Below are 19,581 nucleotides of genomic sequence, written 5' to 3'. Positions count from 1 at the left end.
CATAAGGCTTTTATAGATTAATTAGAATATTTGGAACAAATTCAAATGAATGCTTTTCTTCTGGAGAACAATCCCTGGGGGAAAAGACTTGGTTCTTGCCAAGGAAAAAGACTTGGCTTTTGTCAAGAAAGAGTAACTGAATGCCAAGTAATGTGAAAATCTTGTAATATGAAAAAAAAATTCTAAAGTAAATTGAACAATAAATTATGTTTTACATTATGAAATACTGAGGTAAAGCAAGTAATATTTAAGCCAGAATGAAGAGGAAACCAGCCCCAGATTCTCTTACCTAATCACACCCTCAGAGAGGAGAACCTAACCTTGTTGATAGAAAGTCTGTGCTTAAGAAGCCTGAGACTTACAGGCAGAGAACCTTAGAACCGAAGTTGAGATTCTAACACTTAAAAAGACAGGTAATCATAGTTATACAGTTTTAGGTTAGAGTAGAGGTTTTTAATCAAAGCCTGAATCTGTGTCATATGCAACCATAATGATCATTAGTCCATTAATTCAATCCTCTAATGTATCAGTCCATTTTTACACTGCTATAAAGAACTGCCTGAGACTGGGACATTTATAAAGCAAAGAGGTTTAATTGACTCACAATTCAGCATATCTTGGGAGGCCTCAGGAAACTTACAATTATGGCCTAAGGCAAAGGGGAAGCAAGGCACTTTAGGATAAGTGCTGAACAAAGGGAAAAGAGCCCCCTTTATAAAACCATCAGATTTCATGAGAACTCACTACCATGAGAACAGCATGGGGGAAACTGCCCCTATGATTCAATTACCTCCATCTTTTCTCTCCCTTGACACGTGGGGATTACGGGAACTACAATTGAAGATGAGATTTGGGTGGAGACACAAAGCCTAATCATATTATTCTACCCTGGGCTCCTCCCAAATCTCATGTCTCTTTCATATTTTAAAGAGACAGTTATGCCTTCCTAACAGTCCCTGGAAGTCTTAATTCATTCCAGCATTAGCCCAAACTCCAAGTCCAAAGTCTCATCTGAAACAAGGCAAAAAATGTACTTCAAAGCATTTAAAAAACTAACAAGGAACAAAGAAGGATATGGTTGCATGTTTCTCCGTCCTACCTACTTGGAAGGCTGAGGTGGGAGTATCACTTCAGCCTAAGAGTTTGAGTTTATCCTGGGCGATATAGCAAGAGAGAAGGGAAGGGGAGGGAAGGGAAGGGGGAAGGGAAGGAGGAAGGAGGAAGGAGAAAGGGAGGTTCCGGGAAGGGGGAAGGAGAAAGGGAGGTGGAAGGAAGAAGGAGGGGAGGTTTAATCAACACCATTAACAAATTTGACCAATTTACATAAGAGAACAATGCACCGAAAAACTGCAGAATATACATTCTTTTTTAAAATTTTTGTGGGTACGTAGTAGTTATATATATTTATGTGGTACATTACATGTTTGGATACAGGCATGCAATGCATAACAATCATATCATGAGAAATGGGGTATCCATCCCCTCAAGCATTTACCCTTTGCATTACAAACAATCCACTTATATTCTTTTAGTTATTTTTAAATGTACAATTAACATATTATCGACCATAGTCACCCTTTTGTGCTATCAAGTAGTAAGTCTTATACACTCTTTCTGATTATTTTTGTACCCATTAATCATCCTTATCTCCCACCCTCTCACCTCCCTGCTACCCTTCCTAGCTTCTGGTAACCATCCTTCTATTCTCCACATCCATAAGTTCAATTGTTTTGAATTTTAGATCCCACAAATAAATTAGAAATCATGATGTTTGTCTTTCTTTGCCTGGCTTACTTCACATAATATAATGACCTCTGGTCTCATCCATGTTGTTGCAAATGAGTGAATCTCATTCTTTTCAATGGCTAAATAGTACTCCATTGTATATAGGTACCACATTTTCTTTATTTATTTATCTATCAATGGACGCATTGGTTGCTTCCAAATTCTGGCTATTGTGAGCAGTGCTGAAACAAACATGGGAAGGCCAATATCTCTTTGATATACTAATTGCCTCTTTTTTAGGTATACATTGAGCAAAGGGATTGCTGGATCATATAGTTGCTCAATTTTTAGTTTTCTGAAAAACCTTCAAACTGTTCTCCATAGTAGTTGTACTAATGTACATTCCCATCAACAGTGTATTAGGATTCCTTAATATTTTGCTCATTTTTTCACTGGATTATTATATGTTTTCTTTCTTTTTTTTTTTTTTTTTTTTGAGATGGAGTTTCGCTCCTGTTGCCCAGGCTAGAGTGCAATGGCACCATTTCAGTCCACCACAACCTCCGCCTCCTGGGTTCAAGCGATTCTCCTGCCTCAGCCTCCCGAGTAGCTGGGATTATAGACATGCACCACCATGCCTGGCTAATTTTTGTATTTTTAGTAGAGATGGGGTTTCACCATGTTGGCCAGGCTGGTCTTGAACTCCCGACCTCAGGTGATCCTCCTGCCTCAGCCTCCCAACGTGCTGAGATTACAGGCATGAGCCACCATGCCCAGCCAGATGTTTTCCTATAGAATTGTTTGAGCTCCTTCTACATTGTCATTATTAATTCTGTGTCAGATGCACAGTTTGCAAATATCTTCACCCATTTTATGAGTTGTCTCTTCATTTTGTTGGTTGTATCCTTTGCTGTCTGGAAGCTTCTTAACTTGATGTGATCCCATTTGTCCATTTTTACTTACGCCTTTCTGTGCTAGGGAAATATTGCTCAAGAAATCTTTGCACAGACCAATGTCCAAGAGTTTCCCCAATGTTATCTTGTAGTAGTGTCATAGTTTGAGATCCTTAATCCATTTTAATTAGATTTTTGTATTTGCAGAAAACTAGAGATCTAGTTTCATTCTCCTACATGTGGACATCCAGTTTTCCCAGCATTATTTGTTGAAGAAACTGTCTTTTCCCAGCATATGTTCTTGGCACCTTTGTTGGAAATTAGTTCACTATAGGTGGATTTGTTTCTGGGTTCTCAATTCTGTTCCTTTGGTCTATGTGTCTGTTTTTACGCCAGTGCCATCCTGTTTTGTTTCTATAGCTCTGTAGCATAATATGAAGTCAGGTGATGTGATTCCTCCAATTTGGTTCTTTTGCTCAGGATAATTTTGGATAGTCTGCATCTTTAGTGAATCCATATAAATTTTAGGATAATTTTTTTCTATTTTTGTGAAGAATGTCATTGGTATTTTGATAGGGATTATATTTAATCTGTAGATTGCCTTGGGTAGTACAGACATTTTAACAAAATTGTTTCTTCCAATCCATGAACATCAAATATTTTCCCTTTTTGTGTGTGTCCTCTTCAGTTTCCTTAATCAGTGTTTATAGTTTTCATTATAGAGATCTTCCACTTCTTTGGATGAATTAATTCCTAGGTCTTTAACATAATGTGTTACTTTTTTAAATGGGATTATTTGTTCTTTTTCACATTGTTCACTGTTGGCATATAGAAATTCTACTGACTTTTGTATGTTGATCTGGTGTCCTGAAACTTTATGGAATTTATTATTTCTAATAGTTTTGTTGTGGTTATTCCAAATATAAGACCATATCATCAGCAAACAAAGATAATTTGACTTCTTCGTTTCCAATTTGTATGCCCTTTATATCTTTCTTTTGTCTAATTGCTCTAGCTAGGACTTCAACTACACTGAATAACAATGGGGACAGTGGGCATCCTCGTGTTCCAGATCTTAGAGGAAAGGTTTTCCATGTTTCACCGTTCACTATGAGACTAGCTCTGGATCTCCCATATATAGCTTTTATTATGTTGAGGTAAAGTTCCTTCTACCCCTAGCTTTTTCAGGGCTTTATAGGAAGGGATGTTGAATTTTATCAAATACTTTTTCAGCGTCAGTTGAAATGATCATATGGTTTTTACCACCCTTTACTCTGTTGATATGATGTATCACACTGACTGATTTACATATGTTGAAATCCCAGAGATAAATCCCACTTGGTCATGATGAATGATCTTTTACATGTATTGTTGAATTCAGTTTGCTAGTATTTTGTTGAGGGTTTTTGCTTCAATATTCATCAGAGAGAGTGGCCTGTGGTTTCATTTTTTTTTGTTGTTGTTGTTGTTGACATATCCTTGTCTGATTTCGATATCAGGGTAATAGTGGCCCAGAATGAGTTTGAAAATATTCCTTACTCCTCTATTCTTCGGAACAGTTTGAGTAGGATTGGTATTAATTCTTTAAATGTTTGGTAGAATTCAGATGTGACGCTATCCGCTCCTGGGCTTTTCTTTACTTGGAGACTTTTTATAACTTCAGTTGGCTCAGGTTTTGGATTTCTTCCTCATTCAATCTTGGTAGGTTATTTGCATCTAGGAATTTGTCCACTTCTTATAGATTTTCCAATTTATTGCATATAATTGTTCGTAGTAGCCACTAGTGATCCTTTGAATTTTTGCAGTATCAATTTTAATGTCTCCTTTTTCATTTCTGATTTTATTCATTTGGATCTTTTTCCTTAGTTAGTCTGGCTAAAGATCAATTTTGTTTAACTTTTCAAAAAACCAACCTCTCGTTTCATTGATATTTTGTATTTTTATTTATTTATTTCTGCTCTGATCCTTATCATTTCTTTTCCTCTAATTTTTGGCTTTATTTCCTCTTGCTTTTCTACTCCTTTACGATGCTTTGTTCACTTATTTGAAGGGTTTTTTTGGTGTAAGCACTTATAGTTATAAACTTCCATCTCAGTAATGCTTTCTCAATATTTGATAGATTTTGGTATATTTGTTTCCATTTTTTTTAAAAGAAATTTATCAATTTTCTTCTTAATTTCTTTATGGACCCTACTGATCATTCAGGAGCATTTTGTTTAATTTCCATGTACTAGTATAGTTTCCAAAATTTCTCATTATTAATTTCTGGTTTTATTTCATTGTGGTCAGAGAAGATACTTGATATTATTTCAAATTTTTGTAATGTTTTTGGACTTGTTTTGTAACCTAACATATGGTATATCCTTGAGAATGATTTGTGTGCTGAGGAAAAGAAAATGTATCCGGCAGCCACTGGATGAAATGTTCTGTAAATACTTATTAATACTTATTATATCCAGTTGGTCTTTAGTGCAGATTAAGTCTGAACTTTCTTTGTTGATATTCCATCTGAAAGACCTTGGCTAAAAAAATTGATAAGTAGAACTTCATCAAAATAAAAACTTTCACTCATAAAAACCGTTAATGATATGAAAAAGTGAGCCATACACTGTGGGTGTGCTTGCAATACATATGTCTGAGTAAGAACTTGTATCTAGAATGTATAAAGAAGTTTTACAAGTCAAGTCACATGATTTTTTTAATGTTCAACAGACCAGCCAAGAATTATATGCTCAACATCTTTAGTCATCCAGGAAATGCAAATTAAAACTAATCCAATTGTTACTGAGGATGCGGAATAACTGGAACTCTTATATATCCCTTGTGGAAGTATATAATTTTACAACTGTGTTTTAAAACTTTTTGACAGTTACAAAAGTTAGTCTTTACCCTGCGTCCTAACAAGCATATATCTATAATCCTACAACCCATGTGTCTTACATAAAGACCTGTTAATGGCCCGAAATATATCCCCAAAACCCTAAATATATGGGCAGATATAAACACACGTGTGGTCCAGTACAGCTCAGTATATGGCAAGATATAGCCCCATGTGTAGATAGACACAGGACAGGGTGATATCATATGCAAAACTTATAAAAATACAATCATAAAAGTAAGCAAATACTGATTTTTGTGTTTTCACCTACAGACCTGTGTGTTCATGTATAGACGTTGTGTTCAGATACAGACCCAAGTATCACTGGATACACACCTATATATGGTCATACGTGCTGCGGGATACAGATCCAAGTACACAGTCAAAGACAGACTCCTATACTATGACATTCAAACCCGTATATGGTCAGGTACAAGCCTATGTGTGTCTAAATACAGACCCATGCCTGTGGCTTTAAAGATTGTGCCAGGAAATGCCAGGAAAAGACGCCGAGTCCTCTCTTATCAGCTCATTGAAAATATTAATCAAATGTAAATAAGAGGATTCCCTTTTTAAATGAACAAATCAAAAAGTAAGGTGTATATAGACTATGAAGACGTTTACAACTTTTTTTTAACTTTTAAGTTCAGTGGTACATGTGAAGGTTTGTTATGGGGGTGTCATGGAGGTTTGTTGTATGGATTATTTCCTCAACCCAGGAATTAAGCCTAGTAACCATCAGTATTTCTGTGATCCTCTCACACCTCCCACCCTCCATCGTGTCTGTTGTTCCTCTCTATGTGTTCATGTGTTCTCATAATTTAGCTCCCACTTAGAAGTGAGAACATGTGGTGTTTGGTTTTCCGTTCCTGTGTCAGTTTGCTAAGGATAATGGCCTCCGGCTCCACCCATGTTTCTGCAAAGGACATGGTCTTATTCTTTTTTATGGCTGAATAGTATTCCATGCTGCATATGTACCACATTTTCTTTATCCAATCTACCAATGATGGGCCGTTATGTTGATTCCATGTCTTTGCAATTAATAGTGCTGCAATGGGCATGTGCATGCATGTGTCTTTATGTTAGAATGATTTATATTATTTTGGGTATATAACCAGTAATGGGGTTGCTGGGTCAAATAGTAGCTCTATTTTTAGGTCTTTGAGGAATCACCACATGGTTTTCCACAATGGGTGAACTAATTTACACCCCAATCAACATTGTATAAGCATTCCTTTTTCTCTGCAACCTCTCCAGCACCTGTAATTCTTTTTACTTTTTAATAATAACCATTGACTGGTGTGAGATGGTATCTCACTGTGGTTTTGATTTGCATTTCTCTAATAATCACTAATATTGACCTTTTTTCATATGCTTGTTGACAGCATGTATGTCTTGTTTTGAAAAGTGTCTGTGCATGTCCTTTGCCCACTTTCTGATTGAGATTTATCAATCAAGACTTCACAATAGGTGTCTTATTCTGGGTAGGAAAACAAGATGTTATAATATACCATTTTCCTCAAATAAACAAGTAGGGTCATGAAACCCTAAATATAATTTTATGAAAAGCTTTACAAAACAGCCCTAAGGTCTATTAGGAAAAATAAATATTTAGAAATGGCAAGAAAGCTGAAAAAGATTAGTAATTAGGGGAGACTATCTCTATTAAGTATAAATAAATATTTAAAATCCTTGACCACTAGGATAGTGTGTTGGTAAAAAAAAAAAAAAAAAAAAAGAAAGAAAGAAAAAGAAATGTCCCAAGATTGAACCTTCTAGATGTAAAGAGTTTGACATACTAAAAGGATAAATTCCAAATTACTATTGAAAATAATTAATGGATTAGATTGGCAGATTATTTTACCTGTTTAGGAAAACTAGACTTCAATATTTTATTATGATAAAGAAAAATAAATTTTCCATTGGCTCGAAAACAAATGTTTTTGTAAAGTTATTTTTTTAATGGGGACAACTACAGGCAGGAGAGGGGGAGATGGGTAAGGGCTCAAAAACTACCTACTGGGTACCACGCTTGCTATCTGGGTGGGGATGTGATCATACTCCAAACCTCAACATCATGCAATATACCTTTGTAACAAACCTGCGCGTGTGCCTCCTGATTCTAAAACAAAAGCTGAAAAGAAAAATAAGTAAATAAAATAAGGTGTTAAAATGTATAAAGTCACTAGAGGGAAATGAAATTTACTGAAGTGTGATATGACAAAAAAAAATTAAGAAGTAAAAAAGTTAAGATAAAACATTTGTATATAAAAACACCCATAACTGTAGCATCAATAACATAGTAAGGTACATATTTATAGCAAATATCAAGGAATGGTATGAACATATATGCATCTTTGATACAGAAAAAGTTTATCAGAATGTATTAGTAAAAATTCTGACTCCAATAGATTAAGAATTCAAGGATACAAGTAATTAACAAAGTTTATGGAGTGGGTTCTATGTGTCAGACATTGTACAAGGAACAGGGAGCACAAAGAGAAGTAACTTTTCCTGACTTCAGGGAACTTTCAGACCAATAAACATAAACAGATAATTAACCAAGTTTTCTTATTTCATCACTCAATAGAACCATAGAAATTGGAAAATTAACTACATGTCCAAAAATACAGGACCTAGTTATATAAACTCTGGTACTACCAAATGCTTGATACTATTTGAAGAATGGTGCTATGTTTTGGAAGAACTTGGATGATATAAGAAATCTCCATGTATTAATAATAAGGATAAAAATAATAATACAAAGTGAACGTATATGTGTGATTTACCAGTGAAATTGACTTATGTTTTTCCCTAGCCTTAGTCCCTCATGAATCCAGACTACAGAGAAGAAGCAGGAACAATGAGTTTCTTTGACTACATGTTTTCTACCTGTAGTCAGGGGCAGATAAAATTTTATTTCAAGCCTAATTCAAAAGAAATTTTCACACAGATTTTATGAATGAAGTTTCTTTCCAATGAAACAATATGTTTTAGTCCTTTTATTACCTAATAATCTGCATTCTATCAATAAAGTAAGAATGGAAACATCATATATTGCCAGCATCTTTCTTTTTTCTTTTTCTTTTTTTTTTTTTTCTCAGTCTTGCTCTGTCACCCGTGTTACAGTGCAGTAGCATGATCATGGTTCTCTGCAGTCTTGACCTCCCGGGCTCAAGAGATCCCCCAACCTCAGCCTCCTGAGCAGCTGGAACCACAGACATGCACCACCACACCTGTCTTTCTTGACAATGATGTATTCCAAAATATTTGCTATCAGGCTCTGCATTGCATATTTGAAGTTCATAGATTATAGATTATGCTAATTTTATATATGAAAAGCAGAGCCTGGCTGTTTTTAGAAGGCCATGAGATAGGGGTATTGAAAAATAGCAGAGGTATTATCAGATATTCCAAACATGTGGGAAGATCAATGGATCATTTCCATATAAATATAGCACCAAATCAAGCTGCTTCGCCTGAGGACATAATATGATTTCTCAATTAGAGAAATAAGTAAGATTTAGTTATTTTTCTGCATGTCTCCCCTTTTCATTCAGATTGTTTTAGTATACTCAGTCTCCTTATGATTACTAATAAAGGAAACATTATTCCTCTTCAACCTTAATATACTAAGCAATAAGAACAAAATTATATATAAAAAGTATGTTACAAATACAAAAATAAAATATATACTTCAAATATTAATGTGGTCTGTATTTGTGTGGGGAGAAGTAAATGAAATTTTTATGTCTTATTTCTTAATTCATTCTTCTGAAATCTATAATGAGTACTATTAATTCTGGAAAAGAATTAACTTTAAAGAAAACCCTTTCATAAACTTAAATAAATTTACAGTATTAACATAAATTTATCATCTCGAGAGCCATTCTACAGACAAAAAGGAAACATATTTTTCCAATAAATTATGAAAGTCTTCTAAATATATTTTGATCATTGCAAGTATTCATGTAATAAATGATTTTCACTTCATACGAGTTATTAAACCCGAGGAAAATTTTACTGCAATTAAATAATCACACATGGCTTTTCTGGAGGCAGCAATTCTTCATTCAAAACAGATGATATATTTGTCTGCCACCTCATTTTCTTTTTCTGGTCCAGAGCTTCTTCATAGCATTTTTCATCTCTGCATTTCTTAAGGTATAGATTAGAGGGTTCAACACAGGGGTGATAACAGTGTAAAACACAGTCAAGGATTTATCAATGGGCAAGGTCGAAGGAGGTCTCACATACATGAAAATACAAGGGACAAAGAAGAAGATCACTACAGTGATGTGGGAGCCACAGGTGGATAAGGCTTTGTGCCTCCCTTCCTGACTAAGACTCTTCAGGGAATGTAGAATGACCCCATAGGAAATGAGTAAGAGCATAAAGATGACCACACAGATTGCCCCATCATTGGCAACCACAGTAAGACCAATAATGTAGGTGTCAGTGCAGGCAAGTTTTAATAAAGGGTACATGTCACAGATGAAATGGTCAATGACATTGGGGCCACAGAAGGGAAGGTTATACACAAAAAGAGGATGAACTACAGCATGCAAGAAACCTCCAACCCAGGCCAACAGCAGCAGTAGAATGCACACTCTTTGGTTCATGATGGTCAAATAATGCAGGGGTTTGCAGATGGCCACGTAGCGGTCATAGGCCATGACAACCAGGAGTAAAATCTCAGCACCCCCAAATAAGTGTCCTATAAAAAGCTGGGTCATGCAAGCTTGGAATGAAATGGTTTTCTTCTCATAGAGTAAGTCTATAATCATATTTGGGGTAACTGTAGTAGAATAAACAGCATCCATAAATGATAAATAGCCAAGGAAGAAGTACATAGGGGTATCCAAACTTGGGCTGACCACCACAGTCACAGCAATGAGTATGTTGCCTACCATTGTCACAATGTAGATGAGCAAGAACACAACAAATAATATTTTCTGTCCCTGAGGGCTCTGAGTGAGCCCCACAAGGACAAACTCAGTCACATTGTTCCTTTGTTCCATATGTCTTTCTCTATGTCTTTATTCTGGTGTTCAGGACAAAATTACCTGAAAATATAATTATTACTAGTAACTTCATGAAATTTTACGATAATTTGTTTATCCATTCAACAAATAGGTGCTATGAGTTATTATGTTCCAGAATTGCAAGACATTATAAGAATACAAGGCTGATTAAAGCATGGTCCCCAACCTCAGGAATCTTACAAATTAATGGAGAGAGAAATAAGTAATTTGGGATGTATATGGGGAAAGGACAGTTTATTAAATAAATGAGTTGGCCAAAACTAGTTTTACATCTGGAAGATCATAAAATTATGCATATAGCTAATACCATAAACAAAAATAAATACAAATGAATTAAAGATTTAATATAAAAGCTAGATTTACTTTACATTTACGTTCCAGTTAATAAAGGAGATGACTTTCTACATTTTTGGGATGGCAGAATCTTCTTAACTAATAATTGAAATCCAAAATAAACATATTTGACAATTTCAAAATTGTTTAAGAATTCAGGAAAAGATATCATTTTAAAATATTTATAATTTTGAGGACATAGAGTTAATATTTAAAATAGAGAGAGTGCTCTAAGCAATTAATAAATAAAAGACAAACCTATAGCAAAGTGGGCAAATGATAGAAACCAGCAATTAAAAACAAAACAGTACATTCAAATGGCTAAATATAATAGGGTGCTGAAGTTCACCTATAAATAGAAAAATGCAAAATAAAAAACAAATATCACCTTATATTCATCAAACTGGCAAAAACGTTTTAAGAGTGATAGTAGCTATAGCTAGCAAAAACAAAAAAGGGTAGTTTCTTACACTGACAGCAAAAATATGAATTTTATAATATTTTTGGAGCAAAAGTTAGCAATCACTAATGAAAGCAAAAACGCCTTTCAACACAATTGCTCCCTTTAAAAGCTATCGCATAGAAATTAAAGCCCTAGTATATAAGGACAGATGCATGGCATGTTTTTGTGACATTACTTATAATGGCACTAAACAAAAAAAAAAATATGGAAGACAGATATTTAAAAAATTAATTGCAGCCATTTCAGTATAATATGATTCAGCAAACAAAATAAAAATACATGTATCCATTTGTAAGTGTTTGTGTATGATTATATGAGCATGGGAAAATAAGGAAGGATATATGTTTTTTGTTGTAAGCAGGGTTTACATTTGCATTGCTGATGTGGGGAGAGGTGAGAAGTTGTGTATGTGAAAGAATAAAACTAACAAAGAGGAGAGGAGAGGAGAGGGAGGAAGGAAGGAAGGAAGGAAGGAAGGAAGGAAGGAAGGAAGGAAGGAAGGAAGGAAGGAAGGAAGGAAGGAAGGAAAGAAGGAAGGAAGATGGAAGGAAAGAGGGAGGGAAAGAAATAGGGGAGAAGGAAGGGAGGGAGGGAAGAAGAGAGAGGTAAAGGAAAAGAAGGCTTCACACACACACATACACACACACACACACACAAACTGTATCATAAGTAGTGACAATATTCACTAGCCCAGTTATCTCTTAAAATAATCCTAGTAATGACAAGTAGTCACTCTCTAAGTCTCTGTTGGCATTTACTTCAATCTGACCTCATAAATAATGTCCCATCTGATCTTCAAACACACAGATTGTCTGTGTTGCTAACTATGGCCAACCTCTCTACTCATGCACTAGACTGCATGCTCTTTACCACTCTTAAAAACAGTGCTCCTGCAATTCTCTCCTCCATTTCCAGTGTCAACAATTTTCCTCCCTATATTGCATCCTTCTTCCAGCATATTTGTATGATCTATCCCCACATTTAAAAATATATTTATATCCTTGGACTGCATATCTCTTTCAAGCAACCACCCCATCTTGATTCTCTGTTTTTCTTTCTAAATAACAGTTCCACTTTACTAAATCTAGTGGTCAATTTCAATACTCTTCTTACTTGATCTATCATTCTTATGAATTGAAGTAACACCTTGCTTACTTAAGTCTTACTTGGGTTCTTGAAAGTCACTCATTCAACTTCTACAGAAGCTACATCATCTAATTTTTAGCATATTAATCAATGCTTAGAGAACACATTGCTTGATTCTATAAAGAGATTTACTAATACCTGCCCATTAAAATATCTCCCAAATGGTTACACTTGAAATTAGATTCTGCGAACACTGATTTAGAGAAAGTAAATTTATTCTGCATTTTTTAATGTTAAAATATCCAAAAAAGTATTACAGAATTGAGTCAATTCACATACAGTTTAGCAATCGTGAAGAACCTCTACTGTGGCTTATTATCAGAATCACTTAGAGAACTATTAAAAGACAGAATTCCCACATAATCAGTATTACTGCATAATGTAAAGCCTAGTTCGGAATCTCACGTATAAATACACTTCCTGGGTACCTACATAAGAAAACAGTCGTTCATTCTGAGTTCTGATGATGGTACCTCTGTCTTGTCCTAAAAAAAAATAACAGCTGTGTCCACTGACACCATCTCTGTGAACACAGAGAGCAAAATAACACATGAACCATTACTGGACCTTGAAATGCTTCCATGTGACCAATGTTTTCCACGCTTGTAGAAAGTCTGATTCATCTCAGTCTTTCAAGGTTAAAAAAAAGGTACCTTTTAAATTATTGAGATTTTCAAAATGAATAGCCTCAATCTTGATTGTGAACTGAAACCCAAAATCTTCATTGTTGGCAAAATTTGTTCTAATAACACACATTTACATAAATACTTTTTAATTTTTTATTTTTATGGATACATTATAATTGTATATATTTATGGGGTATACATAATATTTTGACAAAAGCACACGATGTGTAATGATCATATCTGGGTAACTGGGATATCCATCACCTCAAACATTTATCATTTCATTATGTTGAGAAAATTCTAAATTTTATCTTCTAGTTGTTTTGAAATATACAGCCAATTATAAACTATAGTTGCCCTATCATGATCTTATTCTTCCTACCTAACTGTATTCCTGTATATATTCATCAACTCTTCATCTCCTCTCCTCACTACCCTTCCCATCCTCCAGTAACTACCATTCTATTCACTACCATCATGAGGTCAATTTTTTTAATCTCCCACATGAGTGAACATATGCAGTATTTGTCTTTCTGTGCCTGCCTCATTTTATTTAATATAGTATCCTCCAGTTCCATCCACGTTCCTGCAAATGGCAGAATTTTAGCCTTTTTATTACATTATCTCACCCCAGTTAAAATTGCTATTATGGAAATAACAGAAAATAAATGCTGATGAGGATGTAAAGAAAAGGGAATGATCATAATCTGTTGGTAGGAATGTAAATTAGTACAGCCACTATGGAAAACAGTATGGAGGTCCCTCAGAAAATTAAAAATAGGACTAGCATATATCTAGCAATCCCACTGGTAGTTATATATCCAAAAGAAATGAAATCGGTATGTCAAAGAGATCTCTACATTCCCATAATTTGTGGAGCACTATTCACAATAGCCAACATACGGAATCAACCCAAGTGTTCATCAAAAGATGAATAGGTTAAATAAGCATTTTGAAGTTAAGAAAAAACTCGAATTTGTGGGAGAGAATTGTGACTTTTTAACATAAATATTTGTATTTTATACCAATAAAAGTAAAATAATGAAATAGCCTTTACAACGTATTGATCATCAATCAGTTATACAAACCTGTATTCCTGCCTCACAGTTGAATGTTGGGTAATCTGAAGGATGGAGAATAATTTTAATCTGTATTTTATCATGTTTGAGTCTATCATTTTAATTCCTTAAAAATCAGTCATGTGAATACTGCTATAAATAAATACTCTTCAAAGTAAGGGCAGAAGTCTGTGGATGCTTTATCCACACTTGAAAAACAGCACATATTGTTGAGTCATTTGACTGGTGCATCTCCAAAGGTGATTCTTCTCTAATTAAATTCATTGGGACCTTTATCGTAATTCTGAGGGTAGGCTCTGTATCTCCAGAGATGCCTATGTATAACAAGATTTATAGAACCATGTCCTCTAGGAAAAAAATTACAAAAGAATAATGAGATCAAAAAGGAAACAGTCCAGTCTAGGCATAAATGAAATATATAAAACCTAGTATTTAAATCATGACCTGCAAAATAGGCAAATCTGTTGAGTGTATAGTCACAGACAAGCTTCATTAAGGGGTCCATGTCACAGACAAAATGACCAATGACATTGGGGTCATAAGATGGGAGCCCATAAATAAGGCCAAGTTGAATTACTGTGTGCAAAAATCCTCCAGCCCAGGACACCACCAGCAGCACAACACACAGCCATTGCTTCATGACAACCAAATACTGCAAGGACTTGCAGATGGCCCTATAGTGGTCTAGGCCATCACCAACAGAGGGAAAACCTGTGACCCACCAAGAAAAAAAATGCCCTGTAAAGAGCTGGGTGCTGGGTCATACAACATTGGAGAGAGAAATGCATGTTTGAGTATAGAGTGGTTGTGCATAGTCTTCTAGTCCATGAAAAGGCCAATTAGCTTTAGTGTAAATTTGGTTAATCAGATACCTTACTTTATACCAATTTATCTCAGTATTTCTAAGTGAGTGCAAGACCTTTTATTTGGGGAAAAAATGGTAGAAACTAAAATAAAAGGAGAACATGCAGAGACAAAGTGGAGATCATCGCTGTTGAATACATCAGAAAGTTCACCAACTGCCAGGAGGCACACACAAGGTGTTTTGAAAAAAGATGATGGCTTAAATGCATATGTTTAATTTTGTATCATCTGTATTTTAATTAGAGCTGAATTAATTATAGTAGGTTAAGGTTGCTAAAGTATGTTTGCGTGTGAGTGTGTGTATGTATCATCTTTATTTTATTTTTAATAAAATGTGTATTTTTTAATCGAGGGCAGATGTTATTGATGCTCCTCCAGGTCAGATAGAATTCCCCTTTCCACAAACAGAAACTGCTCACCAGTGAGTTTACTTATTCACGTCCTTTCAGTTTCTTGCTTGTTAGCCCTGGAAGTGGTTATGCAAACACTATTGATACTTGCTCTTCGGTCTCCTTTGAACACTCATAGCCCCCTACCTTTTGAGTAGCTCTCTATAACATCATTTGTTTCACTTTTTACACCTTTCCACTCTGTTATCTTTTATCTTTTTATGTATATGCTTACTTATTTGTTGTCTCTCTCTCCCCATAATAGAAAATGTTTCTTGGGATGGGCATAATGGCTCACACCTGTAATCCCAGTCCCTCCTGCAGGAACACTGAATTTCAACAACTAATAGCATACACACAAAAGCACAAGCATAAGAACAAAAAACCGGGGGAGCAACCCCAGTACCTGGTTTTAACTTGACATCACTGAATGAAACACACTTAAGAGGACAGGAAAGACAGTCTTAAATCGCTATACCAACCCCTCCTTGATTCCACAGCAGTGGCTGCATGGTGCAAAGAGATAATCTGTGCACTTGAGGAAAAAACAGAGTAGACACTGGAGATTTAGCATTGAACTCAGTGCTACCTTGTCACAGCAGAGAGCAAAGCCAGGCTGAGCTCAACTGGCACCCACCCATGGAAAATGCATTTGGACCAGCCCTAGTCAGAAGGGAATCCCTCATCCCAGAAGTCAAAACTGGAACTTCTTAGCAAGCCTCACCACTGTGGGCTACAGTGCTCTGGGGTCTTAGGTAAACCTCAAAGGCAGCTTAGGACACAAGGCCTGCAATTCCTGCGCAAGTCCTAGTGCTGGTTTAGACTTAGAGCCAGTGCAATAGGGTGGCACACGACCTAGGGAGACAGCAGCCAGGGCTGCCAAGGGAGTGCTTGTGCCACCCATCCCCGGACCCCAGGCAGTGCAGCTTGCAGCAACAAAAGTGACTCCTTCCTTCTGCTTGAGGAGAGGAGAGTGAATCGTGAAGAGTCAAGAGGACTTTGCCTTGCGTCCTGGATACTAACTGGCCACAACAGGATAGGGGACTGGGAAGAGTTATGCGGCCCATATCCTAGGTCCCAGCTCCCTTCTATGCGTAGTAGCAAACTTCTATACATAGAGAAAAACACACATACATACATTTAAATATATTTACATTTTCAAAGATTATTACCTGAAACAAGAAACAGATAATAGTGACTTCCTCTGACGAAGAGAACTAGGAGATTGCACTCAGAGATGGACAAGAGATTTCTTTCTCATTTTATATTATTTTGTATGGTGTCCATTTTTACTATTTATGATTATTTATTTTGTATTCAATTTTTATTTTAAAAGGCAGAAGTATTACAGTAAAAATATGCATATAGTACAAGTTAAATTGGATGAAAAGGACTGCATTAGTATGAACTATACCATTAACTATTTTAAATAGTATAATAAGAATGAACTTAAATGACAAGAATCTAACTAGAAATGAAATTAAGTCTCAGAAAGAAAGGCAAAAAGATACATGCATAACTTGATTAAAAAATCAATGTAACTCTAAAATTTCTTAACTAATTCACTACATATTATTGACTCCTTGCTTTATGCATTACGTCTTTACAGATAAAATGGAAAACAAGACATTATAGATCTTACATGCTAGCAGGGAGATAAACTGTTATTAATAACACGATCATATAGTTCTTTCTTTAATCATAATTGTAAATGCTTTGAAGAAAAGGAAGATGGCATCAGATTTAAGAACACCCCTGGGTCCCAAGGAAACAGGCTGTAAAGTCAAATGACTCTGTTCATGGTGGGTAACTCACTTATGTACTACTTGATATAGGGTCTCTTCTCCAGAGCTTCTTCATAGCACTTGTCATCTCAGAATTTCTCAGAGTGTAGATTAAGGGGTTCAGCATTGGAGTTATGATTGTATAGAACACACTGACTGATTTGTCAATGGGGAAGGTCCTAGCAGGTCTAGCATATATAAAAATACAGGGAACAAAGAAGAAGACAACCACAGTGATGTGGGAACTGCAGGTTGAGAGGGCCTTTCGCCTCCCTTTCTGACTAACGTTCTTGAGAGAGTGCAAGATGACACCATAAGAGATGAGTAAGAGCAGAAACACAATAGTGCAAGCCAGTCCTCCATTGGCCACCACTAAAAGGCCAATAACATGGGTGTCAGTACAGACCAGTTTCAATAAAGGGTACATATCACAGAAAAAATGATCAATGACATTAGGGCCACAGAATGGGAGCCCATAAATAATGCTTAGTTGAAATACTGAGTGCAGAAATCCTCCAACCCAGGACACTACCAGCAGCACAACACACACCCATTGTCTCATGATAACCAAATAATGCAAGGGCTTACAGATGGCCACGTAGCGGTCATAGGCCATCACCAACAGGAGAAAGACCTCTGACCCACCAAAAAGGTGCTCTGTAAAGAGCTGGGCCATGCAAGATTGGAAAGATATGGAATTATTCCCAAAGAACAAGTCTGATATCAGTCTGGGGGAAATGGATGAAGAATAAATGATATCTATAAATGACAAGCCAGTAAGAAAGAAGTACATTGGTGAGCCTAGGGTCTCACTGACAGTGACAGTCACTACAATGAGCAGGTTGCCCACCATGGTCAAAATGTAGAAGAACAAGAACAGAACAAAAAGTACTTTCTGCTCCTTTGGATTCTGTGTGAAGCCCAAGAGGACAAAGTAAGTCACATTGTTCCTTGGCTCCATCTATGGTTTACAGCTGCTGACTTCAGATCATAGAAGCAGTTTACCTATAAAACAAGGGGGTAAAACTTTAAATGCGTTATGATTTTAATATTTTATTTACTCATTCAATTAAAAATAGGTATGCAGTATCTATGTCAAATCTGTTGTAGACTTTGGAATTGCCAAGTTGAAAAAGACACAGTTTTGTACTCTCAGTGATTTGGTAAATAAAATACCAAAGGGAATAAGTTAAATACCAATTAAATAGGTGTCATAATAAATATATTGACATTATTCTTAGGGTTCACAGTGCTAAAACACTAAATCAAACTAGGATCAGGAAAGACTTTTCAGAGGAAGCCGTGTCTTAGCTGAGCTATAAAGGAAAGGTGATAATTAACTACAAGAGAGGATGGGAAGGGAATTCCACATAAAGATGCATCCTGTATAAATTCACAGATGTATAATACTCGAGAAACCACTTTAGGTAACTTACATTTTCAAAGTGAGAAGAACTATGAATGGATCTTTTGTAGGTGACAACCAACTGACATGTTCAAATGATATCCATTTTTAATTTTCCAGATTAACCCATTTCCTATTTTCATTACATTAAATGTTACTACCTACATTATTGTTTAAACTAAAAATCGGACAATCTACTTCATTTTTCTATTTCTTTCATATTATTTATCAATATATTTTTTTCAAACCCTGTTAACTCTACCTTCAAAATATCCCAATTGGATCCTTCTCACTACCATCTTGTTACCCCCTGGCCTACTCTAATAGCCTCCTGCAAAGTCTCTCCACTCATATTTTGGCCCTAATGTTCCTTCGTGAAGTAGCCCAAATGATCTTTTGAAAATCTTGTTAATATTATACCATTCTTCTACCCAAAAACCCCATGGAGCCCAGATCGAGCCACTGCACTCCAGCCTGGGCGACAGAGCAAGACTCCGTCTCAAAAAAAAAAAAAAAAAAGACCCTAGATGACCTGGATCCAGGCCACCTCCCCAAATCCATCCCTTACAATTTTCTACTTTTATCCTGCTCCAGACAGTTTTGATATTCATCAAATATACAATGTGCTTTTCCGTATCCTTAATTTCATCTATTTTTTGTAGACACTTATTTCAGAGATTAGAAGCCATTTACTTCTAAAATAACGGTCAATATTGTGGAAATGTGTATTGTAAGTTTAATCTTTTATTCAATTGAAAAATGTTTATATGACACCTACATTGTGTTATGCCTTTCAAATAAAGTAGTCTCCCAGCCATCACGGAATGTTCACAAACTCATTCAGGTTTAGGGTCTAGGCCAGGAGTAATTATCAGAGGAGAAATACTAGTCCGAACCAAGGAATCACCTTTTCACCATCAGTCACCCACTTTTCCAAACAGAATTATGCCT

General features: G+C 35.7%; 2 protein-coding genes across 2 annotated transcripts; both read right to left on the bottom strand.

Moving 5' to 3' along the window:
* Nucleotides 1-8,641: 8,641 nt before the first annotated feature.
* On the bottom strand, nucleotides 8,642-10,977 carry LOC101014474 (olfactory receptor 4A15-like). Its single transcript, XM_021926928.2, has one exon. The coding sequence runs from the start codon at nucleotides 10,515-10,517 to the stop codon at nucleotides 9,600-9,602; it is 918 nt and encodes a 305-aa protein (XP_021782620.1). The 5' UTR covers nucleotides 10,518-10,977; the 3' UTR covers nucleotides 8,642-9,599.
* A 2,877-nt stretch (nucleotides 10,978-13,854) lies between these two features.
* LOC101009146 (olfactory receptor 4A47) lies at nucleotides 13,855-19,140 on the bottom strand. The gene has a single exon (XM_021925778.2). The coding sequence runs from the start codon at nucleotides 18,184-18,186 to the stop codon at nucleotides 17,257-17,259; it is 930 nt and encodes a 309-aa protein (XP_021781470.1). The 5' UTR covers nucleotides 18,187-19,140; the 3' UTR covers nucleotides 13,855-17,256.
* Nucleotides 19,141-19,581: the final 441 nt, after the last annotated feature.

The sequence above is a fragment of the Papio anubis genome, chromosome 12, assembly GCF_008728515.1.
Source record: "Papio anubis isolate 15944 chromosome 12, Panubis1.0, whole genome shotgun sequence".
In the NCBI taxonomy this organism is placed as follows: domain Eukaryota; kingdom Metazoa; phylum Chordata; class Mammalia; order Primates; family Cercopithecidae; genus Papio; species Papio anubis.
This window is presented reverse-complemented; position numbering and strand designations above follow the sequence as displayed.

Excerpts from the sequence above, each read along its gene's own strand:
- LOC101014474 (XM_021926928.2), bottom strand. The coding sequence starts at position 10,517 with ATGGAACAAAGGAACAATGTGACTGAGTTTGTCCTTGTGGGGCTCACT.
- LOC101009146 (XM_021925778.2), bottom strand. The coding sequence starts at position 18,186 with ATGGAGCCAAGGAACAATGTGACTTACTTTGTCCTCTTGGGCTTCACA.